The sequence below is a fragment of the Delphinus delphis genome, chromosome 9 (genome assembly GCF_949987515.2).
Source record: "Delphinus delphis chromosome 9, mDelDel1.2, whole genome shotgun sequence".
Taxonomy (NCBI): Eukaryota; Metazoa; Chordata; class Mammalia; order Artiodactyla; family Delphinidae; genus Delphinus; species Delphinus delphis.
The window spans coordinates 86,191,700-86,211,354 of record NC_082691.1 but is presented as its reverse complement, the minus strand read 5'-3'; the positions used below and the strand labels follow the sequence as shown (position 1 = coordinate 86,211,354).

The following is a 19,655-nucleotide window of genomic DNA, read 5'->3' as shown; positions in this document are numbered from 1 at the left end:
TAAATCCAGCAAAGGGATCCATTTTCCTGGAAGGTGTGTTCTCTCTTTCCTTTTTTAAGCTTTTTTGTTAGCCCACAAAAACTTACTACTGGACTTGTGTCTGCAGTCTAAAATTATATTTCAGCCAACAATTCTGCCCTCTACCTAAAGGAACAAGGAACTAATCATATTTAAATTTTTTTCTTTTGCCCCTTTCCACCCCCAAATCATCAATATATTTGGAAACTTGAATGCTATACGAAAAAACAGTGGCATTTTATTTTCTGTATTATGTGGCACCATTAAGAACAAAGACACTTTCTTGGCATTCAATATACTTCTCTCCCTTCAAATTTATATTTTAACTAAAATTTATACTTTAAAATTTATATTTTAACTAAATAGTAGCAAATTTCAAAGGTTGGTTATTTGCCCAATCACACAAACTTGCTACCTTTCAACTTCAGTCACTTTATTTCATGAATCATTCTCACACTCACAAGATGTGCTAGTCTTTCATAATGTAATTAAAAATTTAAATAATTTGCTACTGATTATTTTCCTTATCCACTTTCATTTTTCACTTTGTGCCTTTACTAGCACAAGTCACTAATGATGTTTTGTACTTAAAACATGAAACTTAAAACATGCCATAATATATATTTCAGATTCCCATAAACTGTCATTTCACCTGTCCACTGACAGATTTTTAAAGGAGAAAAATGACTGCCAAAGATCAAAAATAATACTTCTTAGGATAGGTTGGTTGTGGGAAAATGAATAATTCTACTTACTTCCAGAAGGAATGAAAATTAACTTTCTGGAGGGCAACGTATAATTCATCAAGTCTATCGTTATCCTACAGAAATTTTGATAGGGGTGCATATGGAAGTATATAATAATATTAACTACAGTGTTATTTATAATTGCAAATAAGTTGGAAATAAGCTAAATATTCAACAAAAGGAGACTAGTTAAGTAAATTACACAGACTAGAACACTATGTAGCCATTATAATTATGATTTGTATTTTTATTTTTTAACATGGTAATAAGATGTTTATAATACATCACTCATTAAAAGACATCAGATTCAAAGCAAGATGATCCTTATTTTTTAAACAAAAATTCTATTTGTGCACATAAAATTCAAGGGATACACACCAAAATATTATTTTTGAATGGTGGGATGAGGGATGATTCAATTCTTTGTGGTGGGGAGAGAGGACTTTTTTTTCCTTTATTAACCATGGATTACTTTTCTAATTAAAAGCCAGAGGAAAGGGCTTTCCTGGTGGCGCAGTGGTTGGGAGTCCGCCTGCTGATGCAGGGGACATGGGTTCGTGCCCCGGTCTGGGAGGATTCCACATGCCGCAGAGCGGCTGGGCCCGTGAGCCATGGCGCTGAGCCTGCGCGTCCGGAGCCTGTGCTCCGCAACGGGAGAGGCCGCAGCGGTGAGAGGCCCGCGTACCGCAAAAAAAAAAAAAAAAGCCAGAGGGAAGTGTTTATAAAGTAAGTTCGAATTCTTTACATACAGCACTAGACAACCTTCTTTAATCTCTAGTGGACTTTTGGTCAGGAAATTTTTTTTGAAAGCTCAACTCAACATTCTAACTATAGTTGTTGTATCTGAAGTAGGAAAAAAAAAAAATTATGATTTCCCCGAATCTGTCTTATTGTCTTATTTGTCTTAACCTTTTAAAACAAAGTTTAAAGTTTTTTTAAACTTTTAAAAACAAACTTTAACATTAAGTACCAAGGAATAATATTTTAGCAACGTAAACATTAGCTGAAGGTACCTCAAGCTTAAATCTTGTTAATAAGACAGAATTTATCTCTTGCCATCCAGCCAACGTGACGATTCAGACCTTTTCTCCTATAGATTCTATAGAAAATACTCTTTAATTATTCATAGTAATAACAAAGTAACAGAAGCAACTAGCTTTTGTTATCAATTTATCTCTCAAGCACAACTTGTGAAAGCAGAGAGAGAAATAACAAGCAAACATGATATGATAAAGGAACACAAACCTAACATACACCTACAGAGATTTTTATTTATTTATATTCTATATAAAATATAATACGTAATTATATACTAAACATATAAACACACATGTGTGCATGTCTGTGTATATACCGATGTGTACGGGGTGGTGGTGGTGGTGAAGTGGTAACTCTGGAGTCAGAATACACAGCATCAAAGCCCGGCTCTGTCACTTACAGCTGAACAACCTTAGGTCAGTTATACAACCCACTTAAAAACGCTTCCATTTCTTCTTTTATAAGAGAGTAGTAATAACAGTACCTACTCCACTGTCTTATTGTGAGAATAATATGCAGGATCTAGCACACAAAATTGCTCATGAATGGTACCTATTATCATCATTAAAAGCTAAACTTCTCTCCCTCCAAATTGTAAATTTTTATTACGATCTAACACTACCAGTAACCAAAGGGATAGATGTATTTTTCTACATTTTTCAGCTTATCACCTGCTAAGGCTAAAAAGCAAACATGACTGAGGAGACATATGAAAATGTTTGATTACTTGATTTTGCAATTAAATGGTAAAAGTAATGATGTAAAGCTATAATCATATTTGAAGTTGTATTCTGAAATATCAAATTATAAAGAGATTATTTACTCAACTATATCATCACATTCACTGTTAAGAGAGTTATCAACAGGTCAGTCACATGCCAATAATCTTCATATGCCAATCATCTAGAACTGATATAATCTGTAGTGGTTAGGCCTTGAGTTACTTGAAGGTAGGTTCATCACGTTCATAGAAACTTTTTCCATTAACAGCTGCAAAATATCCTTGCTCTATCTTTAAAATTTTTAGCATCAAGATCTATCTTCACTTTGTACCATCCTTTGAAAGAAGAAAGCAAAAATAAGGAGAACAGGGCATTTACAAAAGTCATGATCTTCATAGTACTTACAGTGTCACGTTACTAAATTGCCAAAGACAGAGTCACATCTCCAAAGCTTAGCTGATAATGCTAAATAAAATAAAACCAACAATAGCTGATAATGCTAAATAAAAGTTTTCAGTGATTTATTTTTATACCTGTGTTTTCTTATGAGGTACTTGCAATGCCTCAGTAAGTAATCTTTTGAAGGCCTACACAATTTCAGTGACCAGAAGTCATCTAATCTCATCTTTGGGGAGCAAGATTTTCCTGGATTCCCACCAAATAAATAATGAACCTGTAATAAATAAAACAAACCAGATTTTAAAAACATGCATGCATACTCAAGAAACTACGAAAGTCAAAGTAAAATTTCTTCATTTTGGTAGTAGTGTGTAACAAGTAACTTCTTTAGCTTTACTAAAGACTAAAACATTATTACATGTCTACTAAAGGCTGCTTCTGCTTTTTCTCAAGTTTCCATTTTACTTTAAAGTACTGTGACTACTTCCCTAAATAACATTTTCTATTAAAATAAGTTGTATCACCACAGTTACACTGACAATGGAAGACATAAAACAAAAGCAATGATAGTAAGAAGCTATTCCAAGATACTGAGTTTGCTTAGGGCAACAAATAATGGGGATTATCAAGTTAATCAAGTGTTGATCGTAATAAAAAATGATATCTTTTAAAAAACTGACACACAAGTTGAATCACTGAAGGTCAACAGTAACTAGAAACTTTAAAAATTTTAGCATCTTACTTTTGCTTTAGCCTTAATGCTGAATATTTTTAAATGGCATATATGATTTGTGAAATAACTTTTAAAATATTTTTCTATTATTCAATTAATATCAAATAAGAAATGTAAAAGGAATACTACAATGATTTCACTATTATAATTACAGCTTTAGTAATATTCTGTACTCAAAGTGTTAAAGCAGTTCTTGAAAATTTTGAAAACATTTATAACCAGTAGTGTTATACAACAGAGATATTATTTATTTCTGTCCTATAGATGGAAATTCACTTATCCTTTAATTTGGGAGACTCTCAGAGAAAGGGCTTTTATTTACTCCCATGGTATCTTTTACCTAAAGTTCTCAAATGATAGAGGATTTAAATAATCATCTATGGCCTAAACAGAAAGAATACAGGTTCTGTCAGTAATTTACTATGTAATCTGAGCCCAATCATTAAACATGTAAAATTTAAGGGAGAAATAGCTAAAGAAACCACTCTGAACACTTAGGGACACTAAAACTTCAGAATTCAGGACTGTTTTCATAGGCTGATGGAACAGATTATGTCAATCGTAGATTGGAAAAATAAAGATAAAAAGACTTCTTACACAATGGGAAAATCTAAAATCAGGAAGTTATATATACCTTTTCATATCATGGAAAAAGGTATACAAGTGCTGAAAACTGTACATCTTCTACTTGAATATTCATATTGTATTGACAGAAACAACAGGCCATGCTATGTATCAGATCTATGCAGCTAAGAAGCAGCAACCACTGACCATTTTCATAAGAAAAGTGTCAGGAACTGTGGACTATGCAAAAATGTTTATTCTCTTAAGGAATTTTAGGGACAAGGTGATATCAAATGTCTGCTACGTATTCTAGTAAATGTCAGTCATTTTTATTCAAATCTACTTAAAAATAATCAGAAACATATATTTTGAGATTCTTTCCAATTGTACATCACAGAAAGTTTACAGGTCAATGTAGTTAGTATACCTTGTGTAACTCATCATATACAAGCTGATGGGCAAATCTTGGACATGGTTCTTCCTCCTGAAGACTTTTACTTGGATTATCCTTTGCAGCTTGATCATTCTTATAGACGCAAGACCTGAAAGACATTGCTTTTAAGGCATTCTATCTTAGAAAACTAGCAGCACACATAATGTTAATACAATTGTAGCAAGCAAATTAACGCAATGTCTAATTACAAACAAAAAATTATAAATTTGTTCACATCAAATCTTAAAAGTTCTGGTCACCCTCATAAAATAATCTGAATTTGTTAGAACTGAGTTCTGAAGTTCTTTAATGTCCATCAAAAATCTCACTCAAGAACAAACTACTTCGTGTTATGAAACAGGATCAGCATATATGAAGGCTTAAACCAACGGCTGAAAGAGTGATATCACATTTATCTATTCACAATAAAAAAGCTCACAACAGACTTCTTTCATTCTTACTGTAAATAAATGTCTTATTTAGAAAATAATAAATTCCTTAGCTGCTGAGCACCACCCTCCATTACTGAATGGAGGAAGTTCTCTGAAGTTCCTCTGTTTTGGAGAATATTCACTTATGTAGTAATCACAGAACATTAGAGCTAGATCCTCTAGGTCAGTATTTTTTGTTTTTTTTTCCTGCGGTACGCAGGCCTCTCACTGCTGTGGCCTCTCCTGTTGCGGAGCACAGGCTCTGGACGCGCAGGCTCAGCGGCCATGGCCCACGGGCCCGGCTGCTCCGCGGCATGTGGGATCCCCCTGGACCGGGGCACGAACCTGTGTTCCCTGCATCGGCATGCAGACTCTCAACCACTGCGCCACCAGGGAAGCCCTAGGTCAGTGTTTTTCAAAGCAAAATGTTCAGCAGTTCTGTGAGATGCTCTGTGACAAAAGGGTCCTAGTTTGAAAATGCTAAATAATAATGCTCCCCACCTTGCTCTAGTCAAACTGCTTCATTTTATAAAAACTAAGAAAAGACCTGGGAACATTAAAAATACATGGTTCTCAAGTTTACACAACTACTTGGTAGCAAAAGCTAGACTAAAATACAATTCTCTTGACTCTCAGACAAAGAAACATCTACTAATTGAAATAATTCAGCGGTAAAATCCATTTGCTGAACATCACTGTATACACAGGCACCAGTACTGACTTTTCTACTCCCCAATATTGATATTAAAATGTATGACATCACAAATTAACATAAGCCTTCCATCTCTCTCTTCTTTTGAATAAACCAACAACCTCAAATAAATGTTACACTGTGACTGCATTACAGACAAGAGCTACTTACCAACTATTCCTTACAATGTCATAAATCCAGAATGAATTTCTGACATTTTCTTCCCTCTTTTCCTTGTCTTTGCTGAGTCCAGATAAGACATGTATTTCATTCAGTTCTGGATCAATGGTTGCTCTCTGTGTGAATCCTGTCATTGGAACTATAAATTGAAAGAGAAAATAAGATGACAGTATTAACATTACTTAACAGGTTAGTACTACTCTATAAAAGATTACTTCATCCTTACCCTGCTCTACTTGTGTCCACAGCACTTACCTTCTAACAGACTACATAACTTTTATATTAAACAATAATCAGTTGTTTCTTGCCTTCTCCCCACTCAAACGTAAACTCTATAAGGGCAAAGGTTGTTTGGTTCACTGTTTTGTTCCCAGTGCCTAAAACAATTGCCTGGCATATAATAGTTACCCAACTATCTGCTGAAATAAATGAATGCTAACTACCAGAATGGAGTTAGAAGGAGGAAAGAGATAGAAAGAGGTATGCAATGTAATCATTTTTATTGAGGAAAAGGGCAATGCTCTATTTAACTGATTTATTATCTGGGTCAGCTCTAATTTAATAGCAGAGACAAAATATTCAAATCTCGACCAAGAAAAACAAAAATTTGACACGCCGGTTTGTTCAATAAGGTCAAAGTCATCTAAAATACCTGTTCAAGACCTACAATGAAATGACATAATTTCCAAGAAAAATAAAATAAAATAAAATATTTGGGGCTAAAATATGCCATTTTGTTTTCCTGAGTGGCTCGAATTCCCCAGAGTTAATTTTCTGAGAAAATATTTTATTTCCTGAGAAATCCATTAAATGAGTGATGGTCATTCGGCATTATCCAGTAATTTGTAAAACACTGATATAGCAAATGCAAATTTTCTCACTATTATTACTTGGAAATATTAGTTGAAATATAATTTTATGATTCACAACATACTTGCCACAGATCTAAAAACAATGCCACTGTTTCAACACTACATTTCTTTTATACACGAACAATTATCATATACTGAAAAAGCTACACAAACATCAGATTGAAGTAAAACATTTCAATCAATCCAGAATACTATGGGAGGAGATGCTAACCACATTGATATTTATTCATCTTTACCTACTTTAGCAGGGCCAAATGATGCAATATGTATTTTTTCCTAGTTTAATTCATGGGTCCTTTCACATTCATATTCAATAAATTTGTCTGGAACATTTCAGAGACTATCCAAATGCATCCCACAGTAAATATATTAAAAAATTATACACACATATATAACACAATACATAATTTGTATGCATCCATACACAAATACATTTATCTTTATACACACACATCAACCTAATCTTAACAATAACCTCAACCCTCATAATACATAGTCTTTAGTGGTTATGTAAAGCCTGGTATTTTCTAATTAAGCCTTGGTAAACTTTCAAAAGTACCCAGGTTCTGACCTCTGTTCCTGAGATAACCTTGGAAGAAAGATAAAACAGTAAAGAAATGAAATCATTTTCATTAGTTGTAGAAGTAGAGGACATAACTGCCTAAATTTATTGCACTTAAATTTCTTCATCCCATGTAGAATTCTATAATATGGGTTGACAAACTATGGATTGATCTGACCTGCCTAGGGTCAAATCAGGCCTCAGTCATTCATTTACATTTTGTCTGTGGCTGATTTCACCCCACAATAGCAAGGCTGAGTAGTTGCAACGACAATAATTACATCTGGCTCTTCATAGAAAAAAATTGCTAACCCCTATTCTATAATCTTTTAAAATGCAAATATGAGAGATGTATGACTTATTATAAATGAATGCAACAAACTGCTTACCTAAAATAAGGACCCATTTAAATACCTTAAATAAGGAACCGGAAATTTCTGAGTGGAATGGAAATCCGTGCAGAGGGAAAGAGATTTTTGAATTCTATAAAACGGGGCTGGGTCACCGAGAGGAGAATAAAGGAGTACTGGGCTAGGGGAGGCATGTGAGAATGTTACATGCTTTCTCTTCCATACTGTCACATTTTACCTAGAAGCAGCTTTGTAGCAGAAGAGAAAAATGACAAGTGTTGCTTCTCAAAAATGAAAGCAGTGGGCAGGTTTACAATACTCAGGGAGGTAAGACTACCATGTTTATAACATCTGTACTATAAGAATTATAAAAAATTACTTTGATTATAAAGCGGATTAGAAAGTATACACTTCCCATTTCTTTGATCTTTCATATACAATATGCCTTTTACTCTGCGTAATGTTGACTTTTGCCTCAAAGTTACACATTTAAGTCTTTTATTGGCTTTTCAAACAGCTTTACAGAATATCATTCACATACCATATAATTCACCTGTTTAAAGCATACGGCTTGGGTTTTTTTTAGTATATCCACTATAAAACCATCATCACAATCTAATTTTAGAATATTTTCATTACTCCAAAAAGAAACCCTGTACCCATTAGCAGTCATTCCCCATCCCCTTTCACATCTCCCCACAGGGTCACTGCATCATTTGACATGTCTATCAACAATGCAGCATAGACAGGCAAAGTGAGAGGCTTGTGAGATACATAGATCAATTAGGAGGCTGTTAACAGTGCAATGGTGTGGACTGGACGAAGGCAGTAAGGAAATATTAATAAAGAACCACGATTTCCATCAGCAAAAAAAAGGGAGGAGATGTTATGTCAAAAGTACAAAAATCTCTGGACTGGCTTAACAGAGACCAAGCTTGGAGCAGAAACTTGTGAAAAATAAGAGTAAAAATGTTTCACTGGGGGGCTTCCCTGGTGGCACAGTGGTTGAGAGTACGCCTGCCAATGCAAGGGACACGGGTTTGTGCCCCGGTCCGGGAAGATCCCACATGCCATGGAGCGGCTGGGCCCGTGAGCCATGGCTGCTGAGCCTGCGTGTCTGGAGCCTGTGCTCCACAACGGGAGAGGCCACAACAGTGAGAGGCCCGTGTACCGCAAAAAAAAAAAAAAAAAAAAAGTTACACTGAAACTTTTTCGAGGTATCCAAATATTTTACTCTAAGAATATTCAAATGTACAATCTCTCAGGACAGAATTTTTATTACTCCTTAAGTTTACATACCTTTACAAATATAATTTTTATTGCATACTAATGACAAGGAAAAACGTTTATATATATGTGTGTACGTGAATTGAAGAAACATAAAAGAACATACACCAAAAGATAAATAATAGTTATTGGAGAGGGGGAAGTTAGGACATTTTAACTTTCTATTATAGAATATGAAAAGTTTCAATATATATTGATTTTATAGTTACAAGAAAAGAAGAAAAATCTAAACCAAAATACAGAAAAAAAATACATCTGGGTCTAAATACTGGGGACTATTAGTAATAAGTGAAAAATTCTCACACATCCTCCCAAATTTCTCATGAACAAAATTTTACATTAATATTTGGAATGCTGTTATTTAGATGGAAAGGGAATTCATAAAATTGTCAAAAGACAGTTTTACTGGCACTAAAAACAACGTTTTTAAATCATTTAGTTGCAAAACTAAAACTAGGTATTAAAAAGTATTTTTGATTTTTTTCTCTAAAATATAAAAATGAAAACTTACATCTGAAGAGTTCCTAAAGATCAGGGGGTTAATTCAAACTTACACTGAATGTATCCATGTTAATGGCCTTCTGTGTAAATTTTACAAATTGGACTTAAGTTTAATTCCTATTTCTACTCCATTCCACATACAGTAACAATTTAAAAAACATTTCAATACAAAAACCAATAAAAATAATTTTTCCCTCTGATTTGAAAAGATACATGCACCCCAATGTTCACAGCAGCACTATTTACAATAGTGAAGACATGGAAGCAACCTAAATGTCCATCAACAGACGGAAGGATAAAGAAGACATGGTGTGTGTGTGTGTATGTGTGTGTGTGTGTAAAATGGAATACTACTCAGCCATAAAAAAGAATGAAATAATGTCATTTGCAGCAACATGGATGGACCTAGAGATTACCACTAAGTGAAGTCAGAAAGAGGAAGACAAATATCATACATCATCACTTATACGTGGAATCTAAAATAAGATACAAATGAACTTATTTACAGAACAGAAACGGACTCACAGACATAGAAAACAAACTTATGGTTACCAAAGGAGAAGGCAGGTGTGGATAAATTAGGTGCTTGGGATTTGCAGATACAAACTACTATATACAAAATAAACAACAAGGTCCTACTGTATGGCACAGGAAACTATATTCAGTATCTTATAATAATCTATAATGGAATCACTTTGCTGTACCAGAAACTAACACAACATTGTAAATCAACAGTACTTCAATAAAAAAATAATAAAGTTTTTCATATCTACCTTCAAAAGCAGTCTGGATTTCTCCAAGAAACTATTAAAAATGTCCATTTTCTGTAATACTCTAAATCTAATGTGTTATCTCCTTTGTAAACAGAAGGAAAAAAAACCCCATTTTTCACTTTAAATGAAGATTTTATGCATTCTTATTAAAGAAAATTAAAATGTAAAAAATTACATGTACACATGCATCAAAGAATTATGGTCTAGCCCTAGTAGGCATTTTAGACTTGAATTTTTACTACTGACAGAAGCTGCTTATGAAATCTAAAGGTTGGGGCTTTTGGTTTTAGACAGAAAACTAAACATTAACTACATTACCCCTCTTTCCCATCATCCCGCTTGAATTGGCAGAAACAATATTCTAGCAAAAAGAAAAACAAAAAAAAAAGGTCTAGAGAAGAAAGTATGTCAAGAAAGTATCAATAGATAAGAAATTTTGAGGAATCTTGAGAAATAGCAGTTGGGGTTATACTGACAGGAAATCACAGCCAAGGAAAAGACAGCCCAACTCACCAGAGATAAAAGATGGAAAATTTCAGAATAAGTCATCAAATACAAAAAGCAGGAGTAGACCTTGAGAAGCACTCCTGTGGGAGAGCTTCTAATAAGGACACAGGGTTCTATTCTCAGTTTACGCATCCTATAAAAAAGCCTGCATGTACCATGCATTTATACAAAACCCTCAGTCAGTGTCTGATTTAAGGGAGAAGGCCACTGGGAAAAAGAGACATACAATGCACAGGAAACCACTGTCAACTACCTTTCTTAACTGATACATAAACTTATTCATAAATTTTAATATTTAGACAGGAATCACGTGACAATGAGAAAAAAATCAGCAATGTAAGGAGGGACCTAGATGAACAAACAGAACAACAGGAAAAGATAAATCATAGAAAAGAACAGAACTTAGAAGAAAGAACGCAAACTCATTATCCTTGTAGAGAGTGAAGAGAACATTACATGTGTAAAACAAAAATAAGCTTCCTTAAAAAGAAGCAGAGTATGGAAAGATATTAAAAAACTATGACAAAAAAATGAAATAACAAAATGAAAATAAAATGTGCACAGTTAAAAACAAAGTCAGTCATCTCAAGATAAAATTGATAAATTACCAGAATATATAGCATAAAGATATAGAAATTATGATAGAAATGTTAAGAGATACAGAGGATAAAGCCATTGAAGTAAAAACTTTGTCTGAAAAGAGCACCAGAAGGAGAAATGAAATAATGTAGAAGAAGGAAATAAAGAAAATTTCCCTGAATGGAAGAAAAACAGTGGGTGTCCTGTTTGAAAGAGCCTGGGGCACTAAGCACGTTTTATTTAAAAAAAAAAAAGGTGGGGGGGCTTCCCTGGTGGCACAGTGGTTGAGAATCTGCTTGCCAATGCAGGGGACACGGGTTCGAGCCCTGGTCTGGGAAGACCCCACATGCCACGGAGCAACTAGGCCAGTGAGCCACCAACTACTGAGCCTGCGCGTCTGGAGCCTGTGCCCCGCAACAAGGGAGGCTGCAACAGTGAAAGGTCCACACACCGCGATGAAGAGTGGCCCCCGCTTGCCACAACTAGAGAAAGCCCTTGCACAGAAACGAAGACCCAACACAGCCAAAAATAAATAAATAATAAATTAATTAAAAAACAAAAAACAACTAGCTTGGCTATTAAAAAAAAAAAAGACTTTATATACATATCTCCTAGTGAAACTTCAAAAATTCAGGAATTAAAAGAAAATTCTAAAAGCTTCTATGGAGGGGAAAAGTAGGTTATTATATACAGAGGAATAAGTATCTAACTAACATTAGACCTTTTATCAGTAACAAAGAATGCTAGAATACAAAATGGAGTAATAACTTTAAAATTCCTTGGAATATAAAAAGATATGGAACTAAAATTCTATTTCCTGTTAAACTAGCAACCCCAACAATGAGGTCAACATAAAAGAACTTTTGGATCAGCAGAAATATTAAAGTTCATATCAATGACTGCATCTGAAAAGATTCTTTCAGGAGCTATTCCAACAAACAAAAATGAATCCAAGGTAAAGAATGACCTGCGATGTAAGAAATACTGGCAGTGATATATGACACAGGAAAAGAAAAGGAAGTTTGAAAGAAAATAAAGACCCATTAGGTCTTCAGCCTTGTATAAGACATTTTGGAATGAAAAAGTTTTAATAATGCAGAACATGTTCTTCTCTGTAAGTCCAATCACAACACCTGAATTTATACGGTGCCCCATTCCCCTCCCCCATCATATTTTCACTGCTTAGAATTTTGTTTGTCTTCAGTCAACAATAAACTTCCTCAAGGTAATTTGATCACCACCTCTCACTTCTAGATTTCTCATGAATCTTGCTTTCAAATGGGTTTCCAATATGGGTTTTCATATTGAAAGCTTCGAGGCAAAAATACCTGATAATATTTTATTTTATCCTTGTATGAAAGTTAGGAGGATATAAATTGCTTGGTTCAAAGACATTTTCCTTGAGTATTTTTAAAGTTTACTATTTTCTTCCATTCACTATTGCTGTTGAGCTGATACCTAGCTCTCTATCTTCTTGTTCCCTGCAGGTCATCTGCTCTTTGTCTCTGAAATCTTTCAGAATTTCCTTTATGTCTTTAATATTCTTAATTTTACTTTAATAAATATGCCTAGGTATGTGTTTCTCCTTATTTTTCCCATTTAGCATACTACACGCCCTCTCACCAGTCTGAAGCCTTTCACCTTTTCTGAATTCTAGGAAATTTACCTCTTATTTCATCAATTATTTCAACTTCTTAAATTTTCATTTTTGTCTTCTCCTGGAATTGCTGTTATGACGCACAGGCTCAGCGGCCATGGCTCACGGGCCTAGGCGCTCCACGGCATGTGGGATCTTCCGGGACCGGGACACGAACCAGTGTCCCCTGCATCAGCAGGCGGACTCTCAACCACTGCGCCACCAGGGAAACCCAATGATTCTTTGTTTTCTGATATTGAGTTGTATGAGCTATTTGTATGCTTTGGATATGTATGCTTCTCCATATCCTTTTCTTTTTTTTTTTTTACATATACAAGTATCTATTCTCTTTCAAATTCTCTTCCCATTTAGGTTATTACAGAATATTGAGCAGAATTCCCTGTGCTAAACAGTAGGTCCTTGTTGGTTATCTATTTTAAATATAGCAGTGTGTACATGTCAATCTTAAAACTCCCAATCTATCCCTCCCCACCACCCTTCCCCTCTGGTAACCGTAAGTTCACTCTCTAAGTCTGTGAGTCTGTTTCTGTTTTGTATATAGATTCACTTGTATTATTTTTTAGATTCCACATATAAGTGATATCATATAGTATTTGTCTTTGTCTGACATTTCACTAATCATTATATTCTCTAAGTCCATCCACGTTGCTGCAAATGGCAATAATTCATTCTTTTTTACGGCTGAGTAATACATACACATACACACACACACCCCCCCCACATCTTCTTAGGCCAATCATATGTTGACAGGCACTTGGGTTGCTTCTATGTCTTGACTATTATAAATAGTGTTGCTATGAACATTGGGGTACATGCATCTTTTCAAATTAAAGTTTTTGCTTTTTCCAGATATATACCCAGGAGTGGGATTGCTGGATCCTATGACAGTCCTATTTTTAGTTTTTTAAGGAACCTCCATACTGTTTTACATAGTGGCTGCACCAGTTTACATTTCGCCAACAGTGCATGAGGGTTCCCTTTTCTCCACATCCCCTCCGTTTGTTATTTGTAGACTTTTTGATGATAGCCATTCTGACAGGTGTGAGGGGATACCTCATTGTGGTTTTGATTTGCATTTCTCTAATAATTAGCAATGCTGAGCATCTTCTCATGTGCCTGTTAGTCATCAGTATGTCTTCTTTGGAAAAATGTCCATTCAGGTCTTCTGCCCATTTTTTGACTGTTTTTTTTTTTTTTTTTGCGGTACGCGGGCCTCTCACTGTTGTAGCCTCTTCCGTTGTGGAGCACAGGCTCCAGACGCGCAGGCTCAGCGGCCATGGCTCACGGGCCCAGCCGCTCCGCGGCATGTGGGATCTTCCCGGACCAGGGCACGAACCCGTGTCCCCTGCATCAGCAGGCGGACTCTCAACCACTGCGCCACCAGGGAAACCCAATGATTGTTTGTTTTTTGATATTGAGTTGTATGAGCCGTTTGTATGCTTTGGATATTAATCTCTTGTTGGTTGCATCATTTGCAAATGTTTTCTCCCATTCCGTAGGTCGTCTTTTCGTTTTGTTGATGGTTTCCTTTGCTGTGCAAAAGCTTTTAAGCTTGATTAGGTCCCATTTGTTTATTTTTGCTTTTATTTCTTTTGCCTTGGGAGATTGATCTAAGAAAATATTGCTACGATTTATGTCAAAGAGTGTTCCACTTATGTTTTCTTCTTGGAGTTTTACGGTGTCATCTTACATTTAGGTCTTTAAACCATTTTAGTTTATTTTTGTATATAGATGAGTTTGAGTTTATTTTTGTATGAGGCAATGTTCTAATGTCATTATTTTACATGTAGCTGTCCAACTTTCCCAACACCACTTGTTGAAGAGACTGTTTTTTCTCCATTGTATATTCTTGCCTCTTTCCTTGTAGATTAATTGACCATTAAGTACGTGGGTTTATTTCTGGGCTCCCTATTCTGTTCCATTGATCTATATGTCTGTTTTGTGCTAATACCATGCACTTTTGATTACTGCAGCTTTGTAGTATAGTCTGAGGTCTGGAAGGGTTATACCCTCTAGCTTTGTCCTTCTTTCTCAGGATTGCTTTTGCAATTCTGGGTCTTCTGTGGTTCCATATAAATTTTAGGATTATTTAGAACTTCTATTATTTTACCTGAACCTGGGTTTCTACCACTCATTATTTGCTTTTTGTAAAATTCCAACTAGCTTTTGACACTCAGTGATGTACTTACTGATCTATCTCAGTTACATTAAGCCACAAAGAATTCATCTCACTGAACAGATCAACCACAATTTATTTAACTGGTTACCTATTGGTGGATAATTAAAGTTGTTTCCAGATTTTTTAATTTTGCAAACAATACCACAATAAGTATCTCTGTACAACTTATTTTTTATGCATCTGTACAAGTATGTAAGTAGGATAAATTCCTTGAAAAAAATGCTTGGTCAAAGAGTATATGTATTTTATATTTTACTAGATATCAACATTCAATGAGTGACCTTTTAATTTACATTTAAAAAATTTTTAAAACGAATGAAGCTGAGCATCTATATAGAAGTAAGTTTGCCAGCTATTTGAATTATTTTTTTCTTTGAACTACCTAGTTATGTCGTTTGCCATTGTTCTACTAGAAAATTACTCTTTTTTATTGATTTGTAAGAGTTTTTTGTTTATATAGTAGGATATTAACCTTTGTCTCAGTTGCTATTTTGTCATTTATTATTTGACATTTAAGTATTTTTCCATATAAAATCTTTTAATTTGCAAAAAATCAAACTAAATCTCTTTCTTTATAACTTCTGGGTTTTGTGTCATATTTGGAAAGGTCTCCCAATCCTAAATTATTCAAAACAATTAGACTTATTATTATTTTTGTGGTACGCGGGCCTCTCACTGTTGCGGCCCCTCCTGTTGCGGAGCACAGGCACCAGATGCACAGGCCCAGCGGCCATGGCTCACGGGCCCAGCCACTCCGCGGCATGTGGGATCCTCCCGGACCGGGGCACGAACCCGCGTCCCCTGTATTGGCAGGCAGACTCTCAACCACTGCGCCACCAGGGAAGCCCTAGACTTATATTTTTATTTCTTAAGTATAAAACTTGAGTCTACCTAGAATTTTTTGTGATAAATAGACATCAATTAGAGTCAGGGTTTTACTTTTTGCTTATTGCCAGGTCTTAAGTGACATTTCAGTGTCATTTATTGCATAATCTATTTTCCTTCTCTGACTGGAAATGCCACTTTACCATATACTAAATTCTCATATGTACTTAGGGATATTTTATATTATCTGTTGTATTCCATTCCATTAATCTGTACAAAATTGTAGCTTTATAAATATTTAGTAATATTACATTACCTTTCATTTTCAAAATTGTCTTTAGTGTTCTCAAATGTTTGTTTTTACAGGTGAATTTTAATTCACATTTACTATCGAATAACCCAAATTTTATATTAAAAATGTGAGATACTTTTATAGGCTTATAACTAGCAAAAACACCCCTGTGAGAGTGAAAGGTGGAAGTTATGGAAAGTTATTATTACCAGTAACGTTGAGAAGAAAAAAAGTACATAATCCAATTTATCAGAATAATGGCACACCTAATATAAAAGATTCTAAATAGAAAGCAATGAAGCCTAGTTACATTAAAAATAAGCACTACCATTTCCTAGCTCAGTAACTAATCTTTATTAATGATAGCAAATCATTAGCTTCAGAGTCTTCTATGTATTGCTGAATTGGCCTTATTTACAGTTAACTCATAGAAGTCTAAAAGGGTCAAAAACATAACTTATCTCTCTCCCTCACACACACACACACACACACACACACACACACAGAGAGATTAAGAAAAAGAAAAACAAAAAAATCTCAATGTCAATAAGCGCAATAAGGACATTCCCAGGGCTGAAATGAAAATCAGTAAGATTCTGCTTTTAAGGTTTTCACGAAAATATGTTTATAGATAAATCATATCTTGCAGACATAACTAACATAGCCCTCATTTGTTATTTTCACAGCCTGATAACAGCAAAAAGGAATGAAATTTAACTGTCAAAATTCTGGAGCCAGATGAGGCCTTAAGATCAACTGGTCCAATCCCCTCATTTTCAGATGAATAATCAAGTCCAGAGAAGTTATACAACTTTGCCAAAGCTACTGAAGGATGAGTGGCAGACCCAGATGAAGAGAGACCAAATCTTCTGACTCTGAATTCACTATTCTTTCAATTATATCAATCTGCCACTATGCTCAGGACAGAATGGAATAAACAGTGGCAGATGTGGGAAAATACAGTCGACAGGATTTAAGGAACACAACAAGTAAACACATTAACTACTATAGAACAGGGATTAGACTGTAAGAGCTCTGTATCATCACTGCCCAACTTAGTATCTGGCAAATGTTGAAGACACAATATATGTTTGTTATCTTGAATAATACAGATATGAGAAAGTAATCCCAGTATAATAGACTGAGTTTCTTTAGCAAACCATAAAGTTCTGGTGGTGTGACAGACCTTCTAAACATAATTTTCAACTAGTGTTAAACAGAGCTTACATATGGAGAGTCTGCTAAACCCCTTGTGTTCACATACTTATTGCCAAAAGTTATTCAGAAATAAACCCAAATTTTAGATGTGCTGAATTTTGATGTAATTATGTATGTGTTAGACACAATACTAATAAATCCCTTCTTTCCAAGCAGCTGTCAATCCACTGATTTAAATTAGTTTCTTTCTAAGGGGAACATAAAACTGTTACACTCTAGTTAAAAAAATGAGAGTTGAATAAGAGTTGATGTTTTTTCAGATCTTAAAATGTTAAATCTGAGATAATTCATTTAAGTAATTATAAAGAGCAATCATTTAAGATTTTACAGTATCTGACTCTATAAAAAATTATAACAAGCAGCAGCAATTTTATAATTAGATATACCGTCTCTAATTGGTCTCAACAGTTCACACAAATTTCTTCTAAGATTGCAAACAATCCAATTTGAAACTCACATAAAAGCAGTTTTAATCAAGTAACCCACATTACTGAACTGCAGATAAACATAGTAATTATGTGTTAAGTCCATTTCAAATTATAGTAATTAACTGTAATAAAACAGGTTTAGAACAGTTAATAAATAGAATGTTTAAATAAGCTAGAGCATCCATATAATAAAATTGGTATTTTCTCAGAATACTTAATAATGTAGAGGTTTAAATAGTACCCTGTCTTGTCCTTAAAAGGATTTTGAATGGCTTACATAATAAGTAATAATCTAGTAAGATAAAATTAAAATTTAAACAGACTTTTAAAAATCAGGTAAAAGTAACTCTATGGGAAGACAATACATATACCATAGTTCTGACATGAGGTTTTCTGATTTGTCTAACTTAATCCAGTGAAAAAACTTTTAGATCTAGAGTACTGAAAAGACTGAATGTTCTTTAGAAATCCTGAATAAAGTCTGTGTATTTCAGTTGAGCTTTTTTACAGGTTTTGAAAAGCAGAGTCAAAATTATACTGCCAGATGAATATTCAGAATCGTGCTAACAATTAAGGTTAGAACCATATGCTCTAATTCCTAACTTGGTTTGAGGAGTTAAACAATTTCAGGAGACAATGATCTATAAGCTAAGATCTGAAAGATGAGCGCAAGTTAGCTACATTTTAGAGGTAGGAGGAAAGAGTGATTCAGGTAGGGAAAAGAGTATGGGCAAAAACCCAAAGGCATGAAAAAATATGCTATCGATAGAGAATTAATATTCAGTGGTCATAAAACAAAGAATTGGTGGCAAGCTGAGGGTGGACACCAAGAATGGGGAACTACCTAAGCTGAGGCATATCATAAAGGAATCTGAGTCAGGCTGAGTTTAGACTTAATCATGAGGGCAAAGAGGAACGATAAAAAGAGTTTAAGCAAGGGAGAAGAAAAATCATCAGGTTTATATTTTTTAAAAGATATTTTCTGGGAATTCCCTGGCGGTCCAGTGGTTAGGACTTGGTGCTTTCACTGCCGGAGGTCTGGGTTTGATCCCTGGTTGGGGAACTAAGATCACATAAGACTCGCAGCAGGCTCAAAAATTTTTTTTTCTTATCTTAGTACTAAATCAAAAGGTAAGGTGTCAATCTACTTTTTTTTCCTCCCTATACACAACTGTAAGATCCATGAAGTTAGAGCTTTTATTCACAGTTGTAACCCTAGTGCTTAGATTATTATCTGGCACCTAGTAGGTGACCAAGAAGTATCTGTTGAATAAATGTTGAAGTGTATGGTTCTGTACTTAACTGGTAATGCAGAACAGCTGTATTCTGCTCAAAGTGTGGAGAATGGGTTGGGTGAGGGATGGGGTACACAGGAAGACGACGACTAGAAACAGAGGCCAAACAGGTGTTGGCAGTCCAAACTAGTGAAATAGCAATGGGAATAGAGAGAAGATGGGAGGTAAAATTAACATGACTTGATTACTGGATAGATCAACCTGTAGGCAGTATTGACATATACTTGTGAAAACTGATATACCCAACAATGACACCAGCCCAAACTAGAGAGTCAAACCATCCCTACTCCTAGAGTAGCCATAAGTGAGATACAATTTTACTTAAAATATAATTTGGGTCACTTACAGACGTGCAAAATAAGGTGAGACATTAAG

At 34.8% G+C, this 19,655-nt stretch overlaps 1 protein-coding gene across 7 annotated transcripts in view; it reads right to left on the bottom strand.

The window, feature by feature from the left end:
* The window catches only part of MKLN1 (muskelin 1), a 355,934-nt gene that overhangs the window by 27,287 nt on the left and 308,992 nt on the right, over nt 1–19,655 (bottom strand). For all 7 annotated transcript variants that reach the window (XM_060020905.2, XM_060020903.2, XM_060020906.1 and 4 more), the window contains 3 exons: nt 5,947–6,094; nt 4,648–4,762; nt 3,058–3,197 (listed from right to left, as the gene is read on the bottom strand). In XM_060020905.2, the coding sequence (XP_059876888.1) occupies nt 3,058–3,197; nt 4,648–4,762; nt 5,947–6,094 (403 nt within the window). The remainder of the gene's footprint in view (nt 1–3,057; nt 3,198–4,647; nt 4,763–5,946; nt 6,095–19,655) is intronic.